At 37.8% G+C, this 20,000-nt stretch overlaps 1 protein-coding gene across 4 annotated transcripts in view; it reads left to right on the top strand.

The window, feature by feature from the left end:
- LOC138005513 (lipoxygenase homology domain-containing protein 1-like) overlaps positions 1–20,000 on the top strand; it is a 38,930-nt gene that overhangs the window by 7,157 nt on the left and 11,773 nt on the right. For 3 of the 4 annotated variants that reach the window (XM_068851732.1, XM_068851734.1, XM_068851740.1), the window contains 16 exons: positions 741–776; positions 1,581–1,699; positions 2,566–2,931; positions 3,252–3,404; positions 10,463–10,653; positions 11,826–12,009; positions 12,659–12,846; positions 13,648–13,837; positions 14,640–14,833; positions 15,358–15,526; positions 16,822–17,071; positions 17,151–17,464; positions 18,173–18,366; positions 18,450–18,618; positions 18,876–19,066; positions 19,442–19,619. In XM_068851732.1, coding sequence (XP_068707833.1) covers positions 741–776; positions 1,581–1,699; positions 2,566–2,931; positions 3,252–3,404; positions 10,463–10,653; positions 11,826–12,009; positions 12,659–12,846; positions 13,648–13,837; positions 14,640–14,833; positions 15,358–15,526; positions 16,822–17,071; positions 17,151–17,464; positions 18,173–18,366; positions 18,450–18,618; positions 18,876–19,066; positions 19,442–19,619 — 3,086 coding nt within the window. The remainder of the gene's footprint in view (positions 1–740; positions 777–1,580; positions 1,700–2,565; positions 2,932–3,251; positions 3,405–10,462; positions 10,654–11,825; positions 12,010–12,658; positions 12,847–13,647; positions 13,838–14,639; positions 14,834–15,357; positions 15,527–16,821; positions 17,072–17,150; positions 17,465–18,172; positions 18,367–18,449; positions 18,619–18,875; positions 19,067–19,441; positions 19,620–20,000) is intronic. The other variant, XM_068851743.1, reaches the window with a different exon arrangement.

Raw genomic sequence — 20,000 nt, 5'->3', positions numbered from 1 at the left:
TCAAAATTCTCATGGGAAGTATGTAACATAGTTTTTCGGTTTTCGCTGTCCGCCATTACTAGAACGGCAAATGACCGTGAGCAAGGAAAAGGGTTGGGTCTAGCTGGATTGCCTGGGGTCTGATGTCATGCGTGCAACGCTCAAAATAAAGGCGGCTAATTTCCCATGCCATCTGTGAGATGTGAGAAATCGCCACTTGAGTTGCTTTTTGCTGATATTATATACATTACTCCTTGATCGACTTGTTTGCTTTGTCAAACGCCACAAAGCAATGCACGTATGACGTCAAGAGCCAAGTCTTGCGTGTAGACCGCTTACAAAATAATTGCAGGGTTCTCCAATGCTGTCTGAGTAATGGCGGACAGATTTTTAGCAGTTTTTGGCTGACTATTTCCCGACTTATCTCGCTTCTATCGTTCCAAATTTCAATGCATTGTATTATTTTGAACAATATTGACTTAATTGACGTCGAAAAAATCCGAAAAGAAAGCCAAAATTTTCGTCGTAGTGGCACTTTAATCAATTTAAGTTGTGTGTTATGCAAAATAGCAACTGCAAAAGTTGTTTGTTTGACATATTGAAGAAAGCTTTGGTATTGACCAGTGATCCTTTTGCCACTTAACAAGATAACTAATTACTATTTCACTTTGTGGTACGTGTTTGCACTTTGACACCATACGTGTATAATATGTATCCTTAATTCGCAACTAACAGTGATGTGACTTTGGCTCTTTTTTTAGGAAAGTCCTTCAAGAAAGAGGACTTTCTGACTCAAGGTATTCATTATAATTTTGTGATGTTATCTGGTGTATATGTTTATGCACAGTTTCTGTTTATTTGCATCAAAGGCCACTTTGTTCCTTTTTTTTTTGGGCATTGAAAAATGCATTTTTATACAAAATTATTAATACATACAATCAGGTTTTGATAAAAAGAATGGTCTTTTGTAGTTGTTTCAGTCTATACTGTATTGAACAAGTTTTAAAAGGTTTTTACGTCTTAAGTGAATTGATAAGATGTGGCTTTTGGTGCCAGCGATACTGTAATAATTACAGAAATGTTCAAAATAATTGTTTTAAACCCCCTGGCTATTTTCAAACCCATGGTTAGAATGATAAATGGTTGGTTTTAGAAGTTTTAAATTAAAAAGCAAAAAGCTCAGTAAAATTAAAGAGCAAAAATTAGCAGGCAAGATGAAGCAACTCTGTTGTAACAGGTGCAAAGAAGTATTTTTTTCCTTCTGGAAATATAAATGATACTACTATCCTTTTTTGAAATTGAAATACTACCACAAGATGTACTGGCCTTCTTGAGGATAAATGTCTGTGATTTTTATGCTTCTGATCTGCTGAAGATCATACTGAACGTTTTGTGTTTCTATTGATTCAATGGTGGTAAAAGAGAGTCATGTTGATGGAGAAAGCTGTCAGAGGCTTTTGGGATAACTATTTTGTCGGCAGTCTTTAAAGATTAAATTTTTGCCTAATGAAAAACGTACAAATTAACTGTACACAGTTTTTGTAATTAAAACATTTATAAAGTTTGTCTTTCATTTATTGTTGGAATATTTTTAATTTTAGGGATGAGCACGATCCTTTTTACGATAGAAGTTTAGTTAATGGTAAGAGCAACCAGACAGCTGGACCACATTCAAATGCACTCATGAGTCAAGACTGGGAAAAAGATCTTATGGAAGCAGGTAGTCAGAAGTGAAAAATAACATTACAGACAGAGTGAAAATATTACTTACCAGGCCTATCTGCCGATAGACTCTCATTTTGACCCCCCTACTACGATTCTCAGTTGAGCATGACACTAGAGAAGTTTGGTCAGCGTTAAAGTTACCATGTCGTCAAGGGCAACTTGCTTCGTTTCCAAGAGTAACTTTTAGGGCCTTGACGTCATGAGCAATGAACCAGCCAAAATCTATAAAGTCAAACTGGCGACCGTTACCAGTTTTAAGACGTGAAACCCTGAAAAGTTACCCTTGGAAACGAAGCATGTTGCGCGTGACAACATGGTAACTTTAACGCTGAAACTTTGTCACCAAACTACCCTAGTGTCATACTCAACTGAGAATCGCAGCACCTTCCTTTGACTGCTTTTGCCACTCAACTAGGCCCTCCATCTCTATTATCAGTAAGCGTTGCTTCCTGATTCAGAGTGAAGTCATCATACATTTGGACCAGTTTGGTCGGCTGCATGAACCACAGCGTCGTTGAACACGCCCCCTCTTCTCATTTCAAACAGTATGTGAGTCACTTAACATCCAATAAGTTTTTACCTCACCTCCCCTCCCCCTTTTTCCCTCTGTTTTTATCATTATGACAGGTGCCTGTCATCTGTTATGCAATGTATTTCATGTCTAGGTTAATTGTCAATCCCTGCCACCAAAACAGTGGCTACCCACCACTAGTGGAAGGTCCTTGGACATCTCAGGCACCCAACTTACCTGTGAAGTAGTTGTTATTAACCTACATTATGTTAACCCATCTACTCCTGGGCAGTGTTCGACACTTTCTTGTATAATTATTCACCAAGTACAATGGTTTTATTTTATTGCAGAGTTGACCCCTGGGCAAACTGTTAAGAAAGTAGTTACAAGAACAGAACTCCGTACATTGAAAACAGTGGATGGCAAGGTTGTGCAAGATTCCTATGATCCTGGAAGTGCGCAAACCACAGTTGAACGATATACAATTGACAACAGAGCTGTCAATGGTAACACACCAAGAGCTTTAACAAAGCAATACGTTCCAGGGGATGAATACCGGTCTGGTCGTCGTGGGCCAGGTTCACAGTCTTCTGTTGAGGATTATCGGGGCCCTTACAGTCCAGGAAACCAAAGTGGTCCTGGTTCAGATGGGAGACGGACACCAACTGCGGGCAATCCCTCTGGATATGTATCTGATGGTTACCAAACACCAACTGGTAAATAATACTACATGTATTCATTTTTTACTCAGCCAAAACAACCTCTGTTTTCTAAACTTTCAAGACACCTCTTCAGGGCTGGCTACACTAGCAGCTGGTAGCTGGTAATTTTCAATCTGAAAATTTCTATTGCTTGCAGATGTTTTGTCATGACAGTTAAACATAGCCTCTAATGACAGCCCAGCTTATAGGATAAAAGTAGAGTAGAGAACCAAAAAAACTCAACCCACATTTGATGCCAAGGCTGGGAATCAAATGTGGTAATGTGATTTCCATCTTTTCCTCAATTTCTTCATGGCTGTCTTTTTTTATGTCAGGTTCACAGCATTCTTCCCAGTCCAGCTCTGTTGGTACAAAAACCTATCGCAACACAAGCCAGTCACTACCTCGCACTTCTTCATCAACACCCAATGCTACACCATCATCTTCGTCTACCATGCCAAGATCATCAACTTCTGGACGATCAAGCAGTAAGTGAGCTTTAAATACAGTGTATTAAATTATCCGTATTTTTTTAAGGCTTGGTCCCAATTTTTCTGATAATCAACTTCAACTTTATTTAAAGAATAATTGACAATACACAACACAAAAGCAAATAGCATTTGCTAATCTGGGCAGAATAGTCACACTAAAATATTACAATAAAAATAATAAGTAATTGCTAAATTTACCAAAGGAGACCTGCATAATTACTTGCACAGATGTGTTAACTTAAATCAGTAGTATAATTACAAGTTCAGCGACATAAGTATCGTTACAAGGTATGTTTGTATGAAGAACTCAAGTTCTATTTGTATGTATTTAGAGCAGAGGTAATTTGGGAAATATCGATATAATCATCATGCTTCTTAAGAATATCGAGAAGGAAAGAGTGGAGTTTCCTTTGGAAGTGTTTTTTTGGGAGCTCTCTTAATGATGCTGGTATCTCATTCCAAATTTTAGCTCCTACTCTTGAGAAAGCTCTTTTTTGGATTTCTAATCTAGATTTCTAAATATAGAATTTATTTGCAGACGAAGACCAAGTGTTATAATTACAATGAATACTGGTAGTGTTGCCGAATAGGTTTAAAATGTTACTGGGTACCTTTCGATTCTGTACATGTATCATGCATTAAACAACAGATGGATCTGAAATAAAGAAATTTATTGGTAGAATATTGGCATCAATAAACAGAGGGACTGCATGTTCACATCTCTCTACGGAAAATATAAATCTAAGTGCTAGTTTTTGAAGGACTATAATTTTCGTCAGGCCTGATTTACATGCAAGACCCCATGCGGTTAGTCCATAAGATACATGTATGTAGGGCAATAATTATTAAAGATTGATAAATGCGCAGTAGAGTATTTGGTGGCACAAAATGCCTAAGTTTCGCAATAATCCCAACTAATCTACTTATTTTGACCATGATGTGTTCAGTATGAGATTTCCAGCTTGAACTGCAGTGTATGAAAACCTTAAGGTATTTTACATAATCTTGACATTCACGGCCTTATGTGCTATGTGCTAGCACAATGAGGATTAACTCTCTTACATTCAAGGTTAACTCATTTGCTCAGTACATTATCATATACCACAATTTTCAGTTTGAGCGCTAGTCTCTTTTGATAAGGTTGAAAAATAATGTAATTAGATTTTTTAATGTTGAGGGTTTAATAACCTGTTTGCTGTTAGCCAGTTACATACCTTACGAAGTTCACAGTTTACAAGGGTTTCAAGAGATTTCATGAATGTCTCTTTGTCGGCATATAGAGGATATTTGTATCATCAGCAAAGAGGTAGAAATTGAATTTGTTCGAGGCGTACTGTATGTCGTTTACATATAATAGAAAAGGGAGGGATCCCAAGACAGACCCTTGAGGCACGCCACAGGTAATTGCAGCCTTATTAGAAATGTGTGGTTCCAGAAAATATCCATACCCCCACCACGGAAGACCATTGGAAATTCCGAGGGAGAGGGGGGGTTAAAGGGCAGTAATTTCCAAGGGGTAGGGGGGTTTCGTGGGAAACTACTTTTCCAAAGGGTCACGAACCACATACAAAACATTGAAAGCAACATACGATCGATCTGAAGCACAAAACACACTATCGGATGATGTTTTGAAACAAAAGTCAGTTTTGAGATAAAGTTAATACTATTAGCTTCAATGTTCCCGTTTTTCTTTGAGTTAGCTAGCGCTACAGTCTCCCGAAGCTAAGAACAACGTGTCTTTCATTTGGGACAGATTCAAAACATTCAAAATGGCGGTCTCAACTGTAGTCTCTGCCCCAGACTTCCAGCTTTGTCTCTTTTTCGTCCAACCAACACTTCCGTTCACTTGAGTATCACTTTTCGCTACCTTCACATGCTGTAAACACATTTTTGATAGGATTTATGTTTTACTGGGGGTAGTAACTCATTGAAAATGCGATAAGAGGCAAGTTCCCACCATCTCAACGCTTGCATGCAACTACATTTTCTTTTTTGTGGGTGGCATTTAGACCACAGACAGGAACCGGGAGTCAAGTTTTCTCTTCTTTGAGTAAACGCAATATTTATTGCGGCCTCGGGAAACGATTGTTGAGGTTCAGTTCGTTATGTCAAACTGGAAATTCTAAAACAGGAGTTTGACTACTCATTAGAGGAAGTAAATCGCGCCAAAAACAATAACAGTCGCTCTCTCGATTCCATCCGTGGCTCAAAGGCAAGCAACAGTGAGGCTGTCTGTCATTTACCGGCGAGAAGGACTGCTGGAGAGTCAGTAAATTTGAAGACTGCACATAAATTGCCAGATCTAAGTTTACAAATATGATGGATTATTTTGGCCTCAATAATATTCTTCGTAAAACAATCGCCTTTGTGACAACGTTCACGAAACCTACCGCGTCAACATGTGTGGTCCCTAAATATTAAAGAATCAACCTGAAGAAACTGACAAAATGTGTAGACAAAGGAACCTTGTAAGTTTCTGTTTTATTTATTATGGTTTGCGAAGTTGTTTAAGCGAGTGAAATGTTCTCATCGAAGTTTGCACAAAAACGTGAAACAGTCGACGTGCAACCCAAATGTTTAAGCTTTGCAAAGTTGATAGCGCACAAGCTAAAAGTTTAGCTGGATAATGAGCTTAACAAAGCGTTATATTTTTCTAAAAGTTAACCTTAATGTTTACACTGTTGTAATAAAATTCTACCGCAATTACGTAACTAATTCACTTTCGTTTTTATAAGTAAAAAAATTCTGGAAATTCCTGAGGGGAGGGGGGTCATCAAAGACCCCCCTGGAACGGAAAATCCTGGGGGGAGGGGAGGTGCAAATCAAAATGTCTTCTGTGGTGGGGGTATGGATATTTTCTGGAACCACACAATGACATTTAAATTCTGTTGTTTGCGTTCAGTTACTTAAATAAGAAGAAAACCATTCATTAATTATTCCGTGGAAACCATAATGTTCCAGTTTGTTTAATAATATACCTCGATTAACTGTATCAAATTCTTTCTTTAAATCAAGAGAAACATGAGAAAAGGCGTTTATCCATATTAGTTTGTATTGTATTAATAATATCCAAAATTGCATGTTGTGTAGAATGTGATTTACGAAAGCCATACTGTGCCTGATAAAGTAATCCATTCTCTTTGATAAAAGAGATCATCTTAGAATACATTAACTTTTCGAAAATTCTGTTAAAATTGGATAATTGGTCTATAATAATTATTCCCATCAAGCTCAATGCCAGATTTAAACACTGGTACTATTTTTGATAAGTTTAGCTTGGCCGGGTACACTCCTTGGGAAACAGAAACATTTAAAAGTGTTGCAAGAGGCAAGCTTACAATGCCACTTACATATTTTAATAATAGTTTCACCTACAGCCACTGTAGGTACAAAAAATAACCAATGTCATTCCTTCTGGCATACTTAGTCTAGGAAAAAGATACATAAGATCAAGGTTTTTTCTTTAGTACTGTATAATAATTAAACAATAGGCCTTTTTCAAAATATCAAAATTTATATTCAGCTTGATAGTGAGGCAGTGAGGACAAAAACACTAGGAACACGTTGGAATGAATGTGAATAATGTTTCCATATCATCCACTTTCCTTTGTCTTTTTCCTGCAAACCTCTCTTTCAGGCTGACTTTTATTATGTCGAAAAAGGTTTATGATTGTTCCAATCTACATTATAATTTATTTATTTTAAGTTTTGCACTGCAAGTACTGCTTCTGGATTAAAGCAGAACTTTCCCCCTCTATTTTGAAAAAGGTATGGACACACCACTCTTGCTGATCTTTACTCTGTTTTAATTAAACTCCATTAGCTTCTGCTTGCATATCTGACATTAATTATTTCAGAATGAAATCAAAACACAAATGTTATGAAATAAAAATATCATTTAATTTTGTAGCAAAATCTTTATTATTGACATGATGGAAATGTGGTCTGGCTTTATACATGAAATTCCCAACTGTGTCCTTTATGTTGAATTGTCATGTCTTTTCTTTTTGGTTGTTGGTTGTGACCAGCTGTATGCTTTTATTGTCAAAATCGTAATAAAAATATATATTTTTATTAAGACCTGGAACAAATGTTTGACATTTTTGTGCCCGGAGGCAAAAAGTTAGCCCAGAGTTGACAAGTAATGATTATTAACATTACAAACTGTGGTGTATCAGTGGTCATATTGTTTACAATGTGACCAATTTTAATAAACGTATTATTTGTTCAGTCTATTTATAGCTCTTTATGAATTCAGGGGAGTTCCTGGATGAAAGGTGTTTAATTATGATTTTTTGTTTTGTCCTTGGCTTTCTTGCATTATTAATGGCATCAGAGGAATGACTTGGGATTTCAAATTTAACAAAGATGGATATGTGGAACGCACAGTCCTTATCCATGAGATTGTTGGCAATGGTTTCGTCAGATGGCAAAGCAAAGGGTAGTTTGATTTTCCTCTTTCAATTTTCTCAGAAAACCAGGATTGGCTTCATTTAAATCTTACATGACACATGACCACAGTCTTTTGTGTAATATGCAGTTTTATGTCAATATAAGCTTTGATTGTGTGATTCTGCAGCAAAGGTTATGTTTTTCTCTTGTTTTGCATTAAATTTTGGTTATTTAGTGAACATATTTTTTGTTGAATTTAATAATATGCTCTAACAGTTGAAAAATCCCTTCATGTTTGCTCAGTGATCTAAAAACATCTTATATCTATCGGCTAACCTTTGAATGATTAACTTTTTTGTCATTGCTGTTTTAGTCTCAGAGAGGTGAACTATATTTTTATATCTGTTCAAATTAAATTCTGTCTTTTTTGTGTACAGATTCCTTTTTTGATACAATCTTCATTAAATCTTGTTTTGTATGGTCTTTATTTAGGGTGAAAAAAGTCAAATTTTAAGTTGGTAATTTGGTTAATATAAAACTGCATGTTACCATGAGCAGGTGTGAAATTAGATTTAATAGCATTTCAGCATTGTATCAAGGTCAACTTAAATTAAAGGTTATTCAATTATTATTATTATTATTATTATTATTATTATTATTATTATTATTACTACTACTATTTGCTGAAGGGGGGCCATTGCAATATGTAGTTTCTTAATCTGTCTCAAAGTGAAATCCTAAAGTAAAGATTTTTCAAGTGAAATACTTGTAGTCTCCATATTTGCGTGTTGATTATTCTGTCCAAACTTCATTCATGTCTGGAAATGCACATACAGTTTAGTTAGAGACAAGTCCAATTTTAGTTTGCACATGTAATGTCCTCTTACCAGTGAGTGTAACAATTTTTACAGCAGTGACTTAAGTGTAAGGGGTAATAGTAGAACCTTATTTTCACATGATAATGTTTAAAGCTGAAGAGCTTGTGGGGTCATGCACATATGAAATCAAATCAAATTAATACATATCAAATCATATTGGTTTTTGACGAGAGGGGAACACTGGGATATCCAGAGAAAAACCACTCATAGCAGAGTAGAGAACCAACAACAAACTCATTGCGCTCTCATTTAATTTTAGTTACTACTAAGGTTTTTATTGTATTAGGTTTCTTTTTTGTCAGCTTCAAGTTGTAGTGTTTATTAGTGTTGCAGATTGTCTTTTGTGAATGTTAACTGCACGTGTGTATGTTTAATAAAGGATTTAAATTAAAAAAACAAAACAAAAAAAAATCAACCCACAGATGACACCAGATCTGGGAATTGAACCTGAGTCGCATTGGCAAGAGGCAAGTTCTCTCACCACTGTGCCATCCCTGTTTTGGTTGGAATTATTTTTACTTGCAGAGCAGAATTACAGCCCGCACACAAAAACTTGTATACCACATCTGCAAGTTTTTGTGTGTGGGCTGTAGTGCCTGCTATGTCGGCGAAACTACCCGGCATTTTTCCACGCGCGTACGTGAGCACACTTTCAGTGATAGGACCTCGCACGTCTTCAAACATCTACAGAATTCTGAGCATTGCCGCCTTTTGTGCTCTAATGGTTGTTTTAGCATCCTAGATCACGCTTCTACCACCTTCCAGCTAAAAGAAGCTATTCATATTCAATGGGAGAAACCTACACTTAATCATCAACTTTATCATGTTAATTTAAAACTTTCTTTGTAATCTTTCACATTGTCATGTGTCCTTCAGCTAATTAGCATTTTGGTTCACACTATATATTCAACTCTGTACTTTGTAATTTAAACTGAAGATGGCAGAAGTTTCTGTCGAAACATGTTTTTAAATTTAAAAAGTGTTGTGTTGTTTCTTAAAATATCGTTATCCCTACTATCCAGACCTTTTGGCAACTTATGACAAATGTGGACTGGATGCTCTACCTCTAAGCAACAGGAGTCACTTTCGAGAGCTACGTTATATTAAATCTCTTCAATTATAGCAAGCACAATATCATTGTTCCGGCCAGGTTTAATGACAGGCATGCATCTATTCCTAATTTATAGGCTCAATAACTTATGATCTATTAGAGTACAGATGCATACCTGATGTATATAACCATCAAAAGCTTTTAGATTCTATATTACTGTTCAGTAATAGATCACAGAAGACATCAAAATGTGGTAGGAACATCAGTGACACACTCAGCTATCGTCTCGTGTGCCACTTTTTTGTTCTTACCACATTTTGACATCACCTGTGATCTATTACTGAACACATGCACTGCAACATTCTGTCAAAACTTGAATGCAAAACAGTTTGTGATGTGATGGCAATCAATGATGAAATTTAAACTAACGTCTCTATAATTGGTAGACGTTTATTTCTTGGAACATAAAATCACTCAGAAATATTTTGATTTAATAACTCTGGCTTAGTCTGTATAACTAGCTGAGCAATTCAGGGGGTGTTATTATAATTTCCATTCAATGAGTGATTTATTACACTCTGAATCATGAACAAATTATTTACCCAGATTGTAGAATGAACAGTTTTGGTTTTTCTAAATTTTTTTTCTTCCTTATTTTTTCACCTAATTGGAAATAATTATCTCAGAAAACAGCAGAAATTTATTTTTTTCTTAACTCATTCATTCCTTTGAAGCAACATACAACCTCAGTATCAAAGTTGGTGATGTCAAAGGCTCGGGAACAGATGGAAATGTTTACATACAGCTTTTTGGTGAGCGAGGAAATACAGCCAAGATACAGCTCCGGCAAGCTGGGGATACGAGGAACAAATTTGAGAAAGGAAGGACATATAAGTTTACAGTAGACACAGTTGACATTGGCAAGGTTAGCACTGAAAAATAGTATTGTCAATATTGAATGAAGACTTGTTTCTTGAGACCTTTCTAGTGCTGAAAAATTAAGTAATTATTTGGTTATTGGCGTGAAAGGCGATCGCAGGGCTGCTTCACAATGTTAACAGGTTTTTAGGTCAAGTTCTATTAATTTTGGATCATCCATATTAGTTATTTAGGTTAACTGGCCATTTTACTGAACTTGGTTGAAATGATTGAAAGTGACCAGGCCCAAGAAATTATTGTTTCTCTTTTGTTTTTGAACTTGTCTGGCCTGGCTCCAGCTCCTTGCAGTGATCACTGAAAAGAATATTAAGAGTGGCCTGGCATTATAGTGTTTTAACCTGCAGGAAACAGTTGGAAAAGTGTTTTATGTGGAAACATCCATTGCTTCAACATAAACTGTTCCAAGGTTTTCTGTGTTGCAAAATTGTCTGATCATTCTTAGGTGCATTTCTTCAAATTAACTAACCCTAATGAACCCTTGCTTTTTAATAACAGAATGACAGATATTTTGGTCTCCAAACCCTTGGCTATATTTTCTGCATAATTCCTTAATGCAACAGTCTTTTGCAAAACTTCGCCAAGAAAATACTGAAAAGTCATTTCAGTCTGCTGCAACATTTCTTATGACAAAATATCCAAGATGTAAAAAACAGTCCGTTACGATTTCTTGCAAGACAGTTGAGATTCTTCTTCAATCAATCAATCAATCAATCAATCAATCAATCAATCATTTATTTATTTAAACATGTTTCCTCAAGGAGCTAAAAAAAACATTCCAAATACAAATGTGTAAAATAGAAATTTATGTGTAATGATTACAACTATAATATGATGTGCAATTCTATATATAAAAACAATTCATAAATATAATACAAAAAGCTACAACTTATATGTCAAGGTAAAAAAAAAGGTCAAGTCTGTTCCAGGCCAGGACCCGAACCCAGACCATTCGCTCTGGAGTCGAGTCGACACTAACCATGAGGCCACCGCCCCTCCCTTCATGTATAGGACACATTCTAAAAAGCTACAATATCTTGCGATTTATTTTTAAAGTTATCTGCATCACTGCAAAGATGTACTTGAGATGGCAAACTGTTCCATAACTTCGTCAATGAATAAGTAAAAGAATTCTTTTTAAGGAATTCTTCTTGTATTTAGGTTGATAGAATCAAGCTGAGTCACGACCATACAGGTTATGGCTCAGGTTTCTTTGTTGAAGAAGTGGAAGTGGAGGTCCCGGCACGTCAAGATAGAGTCAAATTTCCTTGTCGATGCTGGCTTGCACAAGATGTAGATGATGGTAAAATAGAGAGGGAGATGTTTGCAATCACTCCTTTGCCAAGTAAGACAATAATAGTATGAGCTATCAACAATATTAGATTCTTACTAAATGGGAAGAAATTTGTTTATTTACAATACAAGAAATATTTAAATGACAAGACAGATACTGGTAAGTATTGACTGACTTCTCTTTCCCTTAGTTGGTGATGATATCATTCACCCCTGCAAAATATATTGGGATGCTAATGTGCATGTCAAGATCTTTTGGTCGTTGGTCCTGAAAACTCTTGCTATAATCCACATTCATACATTGTACTGTGTTCTCTTATTCATTAAACCCATTAAATTTGATTTCTTTGTCTAAGTTCAAATAAGCCCTGCTCCACTTGTTGCGTTACTGCTATGTTCCACCCAACACAACAAAACAAGCTCAAGTCTTTTGTTTCTCCAGCAACAATCTATTAAGTGTTGAAAATGATGTGGTGGAAAAAAAACAGTGGAAAAAATATTGCATAGGTTAATTCTTGCAAAACAGAGTCCACCAAAAATCTGGGGAGCTATATTTAACATGAAAATTTATGTACACTTGCAAATGTATGACTTTCAGCCACAAGATGAAATTTGGGCATACGGATCTTTGAATGTTGCAAAATGTGGAGCCCACATCAGAAGGACTTTTAAGATAATTTTCTTTGTTTTTGCACTTTCAGACACTGCATACACAATGTCTGTCAAACTCGGTGATGTTCTTAGTCCAGATACCAATTTATATGTTCAGTTGTTTGGAGAGAAAGGAGAAACAAGCAAGATCATGCTGCGGCCTATTGGTTCGTCTCTCAACAAGTTTGAGAAGGGAAGAACTTACAAGTTTACTGTTGAAACTGTGAATATTGGAAAGGTACACGACTTGGTTAATCATTGAGTCAATGGGTTGTTCATGAAAGTTGGTAGGTTGCTCTTGTGGTGAACTAGTTGGTCAGTTTATCTACCTCCCAGTCTGTGATGCTATCAGACGCCCATCCAATGCAAGCTAGTCTAATAATTTTTAGTTTGTGGTAGAAGGAAGAGTGGCAGAGTGGTTAGAGTTCTTTGAAATCAGGAAACCCTGAGCTTCAGGGCTTCTGGGCTCAAGTACCATTCCAACCACTAGCTGTTTTTCCCATTCACTTTCTTTACTTTGCTAGAAAATAGCCATCTTTCTGCCTCCTGCTATTTAGGTTTGTCAAAAGATCTTTTGTGTTTGTGTCAATAGTTGCTTCATCCACCATGAAAAGCCCCCTGGGGGCCGTTTCAATGAAAGTCCTGAAACTTTACGGGCTATTTTCAGGTGTCGCCATTCCCTCTTCAAACTTCACAGTCATTTTTCTTTTTGTTACCTTGAAAACATTTTAAAAGATCGGCTTTCCAAAACAAGCGGTTGGCAGTTTCACAAATGGTTTTTCTGGCCCAAAAAGTGTTAGGGACTTTCGAGAAACAGGCCCATGGTCAGTTAAGTATATGTGTACACCTTTACGTTATTTTGTTCTCTTTGTCTGTCCATCCATCTGTTCCTCAGTCAGTCAGATGTCTGTCGGACAATTTGTGGGATAGAAAGTAGTAATGTTCGTTGCAAATACAGTGTTGGAAAAGTGTCAAGTTCAGTTCTGCTTGCATGTAATACATGTATCTATATTTGAAGAAAACTGTCGTTTCCTTTTAGATTGATAGACTGCGCATTGGCCATGACAGTAAAGGAGATGGTAAGGGTATTTTTGTTGAAGAGGTAGAAGTATCCCCAGCAGAGGGAGATCATGCCATATTCCCTTGCTACTGCTGGCTTGCTGAAGAAAAAGGAGACAGAAAAATGGAGCGGGATATTTTGCCTGGCGAATCCAGACCTCCAAGGCCAAGTGAGTGTTAGTACGGGTAATCAAATGGTGATGTGTGAAAGTAGGAAATAATGTCACAGGCGTTTTGTCCAAAACGCAAGTGAAATTATTCCCTAATAATTGTTTCACGAGTGTTCCATTTCATTAGCTTTTAATATCATGCGTGACAAATTGCGTTCATAAGACACCATTTTGGCACTGAAGGAAAAGTTGCATGGCAACATTGTAATTTCACGTGTAAAATTATATGCTGAAATTCCACGCCAAAAGTAAAGGGTAATTTGTCAACCCATGTTATTATAACTGAAACCTTCCTGGGATATAACAGACTAAATAAATTAATATTAAACAGATTTAAACACAACGAAGAAACATAATTTTGAGCTTTTCAGAAATGCCACCAGTGCTGAATGAAATTCACGATACTGCACTTTCTTTTAATTTAAGATTTGTGATACAGCTGTACTGCAGACTTGTTCGGTTATGACTTTCCCAGATGAGCTTTGTATGTAAAAACTGAAATTTTTGTGTCATGGTACTAAGAAATTTCACCGCATCAAAACCACATAAACTGATCACTGGCCAACATTGCTTGCTTATTGTAAAGAGATGACCTTACAGACTTTAAAAACAACAAGCAACAGTTCCTTCAAGCACTTTGTAGTTAAAGGACCTTTTCAGGTCAAAGGTGTGTCACAAATTGTGTTAGCTGAAAGTACCCAATAAATCAACGTACAGCCAATCAGTTTTATCACACAGCGTCTGAAAATGAAAACAAATAACTGCAATGACCGATTCTTGTGCGTTATCCCTTATTTCACAGATACCTCATATCATTTGGCAGTAAAAACAGGGGATATGCTGACGGCTGGAACTGATGCAAATGTCTATTTCCAGTTGATTGGCAATGAAGGAGAGACAGAAAAGATCCAGCTACGTCAAGGAGGGAAAGCTGAGAAGAGATTTGAGAAAGGAAGAGTTGACAAGTTTATTGTGGAAACAGTGGATGTTGGAATGGTACCAAAACTTTTTGACACCAAATGACTTCATATCATCATATCATATATCTTTATTTACCCTCGGATTTTTAGAGTAGCTTGGTGTAGCTAATTTCTCCGAGCATTTACCCTCCCAACCATGATACATCACAGAAGACAGACCACAACACTGGGAACTACATGCCCTACTTAAATGCGAACATTTCCGTTGAGCTTTTGGGTGTAGTAGTTTCTTGATAGTACTTAACGATCATTATTATTCTGTTAGCACCTGTTGGATTTTTGGTGGCAAATGTTCACTGAGGCAAGTTGGCCATTCGCAGTGTCCTATCTGAAGAGTGGGAAGTCCTGGAATAATAAATTGTTGTTTAAATTTTAATAAATCCAGGACTTTTAAATGGGTGGAAATTTTGCGTGTGGCCTCAAAGTTTGAATTTCATCAAGGCTTGTCATGATCATGCAACATTTTATGGGCTTATGACTCAGACTTAGTGAAGTTACTCAGAATGCAAGAAACCCAATGTGCTATGCTATCTTACTCAGGTTCAAAAGCTGCGCATTGGACATGACAACTATGGCTCAGCGCCTGGATGGTACCTTGAAGAAGTTGCTGTGGATGTGCCAGCACATGGCCAACATGTTATTTTTCCCTGCCATCAGTGGCTGGCCAAAAATGAAGATGATGGCAGAATAGAGAGAGATCTACTTCCAGGTACATTGTAGCACTGTATAGATCTATTGTTTGCATTGATCATTACTACATCATGAGAATGTCAACAACTTTGTTCCACTTGTTACCTTTGTTAAAAACACATAGCCAAAATTGTTGGAGGAACTTAGGTGGCTGGCGGCAAGAAATCACCTCAGCAACCAAGCCATGGCCCATCTTTAGGTCAAGGTGTAACTGTCAGTGTAACACTGAGAAATGGTGTGAAGAATGAATATCACTCAACATAAGGAATTGAGGAAACAAAATGCAAGCTACGTTAAGTATAGTACACAGGTTGCCCCCTGCAAAACTCCCTGGAACCCCCATGTGGCTTTTGTGAAACTGTAGCTTGCCTTTGTTTCAGATCATATTAAGACTGTCAGATTATGAATTGGTATTGTTGCTTGAATTGAAGCCGGTTTTAAGTTTAAGAATGAACAATCGATTGAAGATAACAAGGTTATTGATAACAGTACAGTTATTTTTGGGTTTGGGTGTCTGTAATGGGCAAATTTACTTTGGAAGTGGGGTTTTTGTTGAGGCCGGAGGCCAGGCGTTCTATGCGATCGTTTCATGTCCAGTATTTTGATGCCAATATTTTAGGGGTTTGTTTTATTTTTTATTACTATAATTTTTTAAGTGTGTTAACGATGAAACAACAACAATGATATTGATATTGATATTGATATTGATATTGGCTGTGTAGCCGCGCGATGCAGTTCCAGGCGAGACCCACAAATTGACCCTTGCTCACCATAGAGTCTCCAGTAGCTCAGTAGTTAGAGCATCCGACTAGATCACGGAGGGTCGTGGGTTCAAATCCCATCTGGGACTCGGATATTTTTCCGAGTCTACATTTCTCCTTACATCCAATATCATTATAATTTTTTACTTGCTTTTAAAAGAGAATTTGAGTGAACTGCAGCCTTGCCTGGGAAGCTGTTTCTTGGTTCCAGGAACACTGGAAACATCGTTTCTGAGTGTTGTACAGTGTATTTAAAAAATTGGCAAGGTGCCTTGCGCCAAAAAAAGTGTCATATCTGGTGCTTTCAGGAATATGTCCGCTACTTTACAAAACTTTCGAAAACCCTGCTTCATGATGCCTTTCACGATTGTGTTGCATCCCATCTTGTGCATTTCTGGTCGTTTTTGCTAGCGCCCAGGGATGGCTCTCCTCAAAAACCAACATTTGACTTGATTTACTTTCATTGTTCATTTCAGTTTACAGTGTCCCCAATTAGCGCTCCAGCGCTAGAACGACTAGACACTTAAAATAAAGTTCCTTTCCTTTCCTGTAGGTGCCCCAGTCAAACCAGGTGTAACTTCTCCAACCAGAAGCACAATCACAACAACTCTGGAGAAGACAACAAGAACAGATGGACACAAAGTGCCTCCCCCTGTCGCCAAGAAGCCTGACGAAAAGCTTCACAGTTTGTCCACAAAGAAAGTTATGACGGAGGAGATGAGATACACTCAGAAAACAACCACTGACGAATTACGTTACACCACACCTCCATTTAAACAAACTGTCATGGAAGAAGAATACAGGTTGACAACATGTTTGTTTGCCTTTAACTCTTATCTCTCAAGGCTGTTCTGTTACAAAGCTTATGTTTGCGATTTTCAGGTACACTGCTCCCAGAAGAGAACCAGCCCCAACCTCATCCCAGAGAAAGATAGTTGAAGAGAGGATGGTCATGAACGAAGAACCCCTTCCTGTAGAGGGAGCCCCGCCTGTTGCACCCATGGAAACAAAAAAGCGCTTCACGCAAGAAGAACTGACTGTTGAATCAGTCCGCAGACAAGAACACTCCAGACTACCCTCCAAGAATGAGTATCTGTATCGTGAAGAGATGTTACCACCACCTGATGAATATCATTTTGAAGAAAAAAGGACAGATATGCTGGCGACTGCTCCTGAATCCATGGACAGCAGAAAGAGTGAGATGAAAGACTTTCTGTTGTTGTTGTTCGGTCTTGTTTTGAAGGTGGTAGTTTCGACTCCTGTGAAGGAGCATTCGGGGTTTTTCCGAGTATCCTCGCGAGTCGCAAGCTTCCCACGGCATTTCTTAACAGGGCCCTGTCATGCTGTATTTAGGTCAAAACTGGGTAAAAATCTAAATTAGTACTTTAGCTCACACGTATGTAACATTCCTGACAACCCACTAAGAAGGTATGAAATGTATTTATGGCACAAAGAGCTATTCGTATTTAGTTTTTGGTGACTTTCTGCAGACTTCGTCTCCAAACGTGAAAAAAGTGGCCAGTTTTTCAAGTTTCATGCATCTCCATCCTCTCCATCCTTGGTGTCAAACAACAAAGAATAGCTTCAGTGCACTTCAGTGGTTATTGGTAACAAAACTGCAGCATTCGTTTTTGTCCTCATTTGATGCAAAGACGTCTTTTAGTGCATACATTTGTCACTTCGTTGTATATTTTTATTACCCCTGAAGAAGGCTTATGTTAGTAGCCGAAACGTTGGGATTTCAAGATCTTTTTTCAATAATATTTTTTAACCAGTGTAACATTTTTTATATTTTACATCTTTTAGTGTTTGGAAGTTTGACTAAAATAGCTTTGAAGTGTTCCATCAGGGCAAAAATCACCTCTTCACTACATATTTCTGTTTTAATTTTTTGTTTGCTTTAGTCGTCGCTTATCAGCTGTGTCTCAAATTGGGAGATGTTCTTGGTGATGGAACAGAGGGCGATGTGTTTATTCAGCTTGTTGGTGACAAAGGGCTGACGGAACAAATCCAGCTACGCCAAGCTGGAAATTCCAAGATACGTTTTGAGAAAGGAAGAACTTACAAGTTCACGGTGGAAACGGTCGATATTGGAAAAGTGAGATTTCTAGTGGCTTTATGTTTGGGCTTTGTTTATCTATGATCTTGTTGTCGGTGTAACTTGTTTTTCTTTTGTATTAGATTGATAAAGTGAGCGTCGGCCATGATAGTCGACAGGCAGGCTGGTACTTGGAGGAAGTCACAGTTGATGTGCCATCACGCAGTGAGCACACGGTGTTCCCGTCGCACTGCTGGCTGGCCTCTGTTAAAGGCGACGGCAGAATTGTGAGAGACTTTGTCTCAAGACCATGTAAGTACATTTTTCCTCTTTAAACTGTTTTTACTTGGTGCGTTTACTTGTTTCGTCGCCACTCTGGCTTTGCCAGGTGAGCAAAATAGATTTCGCGCCATTTTCTTCACCCTTCCGATGCATACTTTTCTCGCGCACTTTTTTTCCCCGCGTTTGACGTCGGTTATATCAATTTCATCGTGTTCTGATTGGTTGGAAATAGCCAACGAGATCACTTTCGTTTTGGGTCACGGTTCTCTGTCATGTTGTCGTACTAGGTCTTTACCACTTGGCTATCAAAACAGGCGACGAGAAAAATTCAGGCACCGAAGCGAATGTTTGGGTTCAAGTTTACGGGGATAAAGGTGACACAGGCCAAGTGCAGCTCAAGAAATCTGGCATCATGGAGAACTTGTTTGAGCGCGGTCAAACGGATTATTTCACGCTGGAAGCTGGTGATGTGGGAAAGGTAGGTCAATGGTGACTTCGGATCGATTCCTCCGGAACAAGAAGAATGAACGGCTTCAACCCAATTAACGACCTGCAATATCATCTAGGATTAGCTAAAAAAAAACTTTGCACACAGGATTTTTGAACCACTGCTTTTAAAAGCAATATATCATAAAACCATGACAGTTTCCTTATTTCAACGTTTCAGGCAAGAAATGAGCTTTTATCAAAGGTGTCAGAATTTTTTTTTTTTTGCAAACAAATTTCACTTTTGCGTTCGGCGTAAACTTTGCTCTAAACCTGTGCAATAACTTTTAGATGGCAAGTTGCCTTTTTACGGCCTTCTGAGCGCGCTCCTCAAAGGATTTAGTGAAGTTTGATTTTTATGTTGTAGATAGAGAAGCTTCGTTTGGGACACGATGGGCGTGGTTCGTCTTCTGACTGGTATGTAGAGGAAGTCATATTAAACAGCGCTGTCCGCGGAGAGCATCTCATCTTTCCTTGTCACGCTTGGGTGGCAGAGGAACCGGGCATCGGATCTGCTGACAAGGAGCTTTATCCAAAGCAACCAGGTGAGTTCTGGAGCTCTCGTGTGTAACACACAACCGTTGAATGTTCGCCGGTTTTGAGCGATGTTGGTTATGTGCCATTTACAAGAACAAACACGGAAATCTCGATAGTGTGGTAAATTGTAGACCTATTTTGCTTTGTCGGGAAAAATTCCATGATTTCGAAAGGTCTTGAGAAGTTGTGCAAGGACAAGAAAAATGCGTGGTCCATTTGCGTTTCACGTAATGTTTAACCAATGAAACGGTAAACGAAATAAAAATCCTTACCTGTCAAGTTTTGCTAGTTTTGATGAAGCTGTTTTGTGAATCAACCGTAATTGTGTAATCAATCAAACCGTAATTGTGAATCAATCGTAAGTTCATGACGAAAAGTGCGGTATTAAG

The sequence above is a fragment of the Montipora foliosa genome, chromosome 1 (genome assembly GCF_036669935.1).
Source record: "Montipora foliosa isolate CH-2021 chromosome 1, ASM3666993v2, whole genome shotgun sequence".
Classification (NCBI taxonomy): domain Eukaryota; kingdom Metazoa; phylum Cnidaria; class Anthozoa; order Scleractinia; family Acroporidae; genus Montipora; species Montipora foliosa.
The sequence above is the reverse complement of the archived record's forward strand: the minus strand, read 5'-3'. Positions and strand labels throughout refer to the sequence as shown.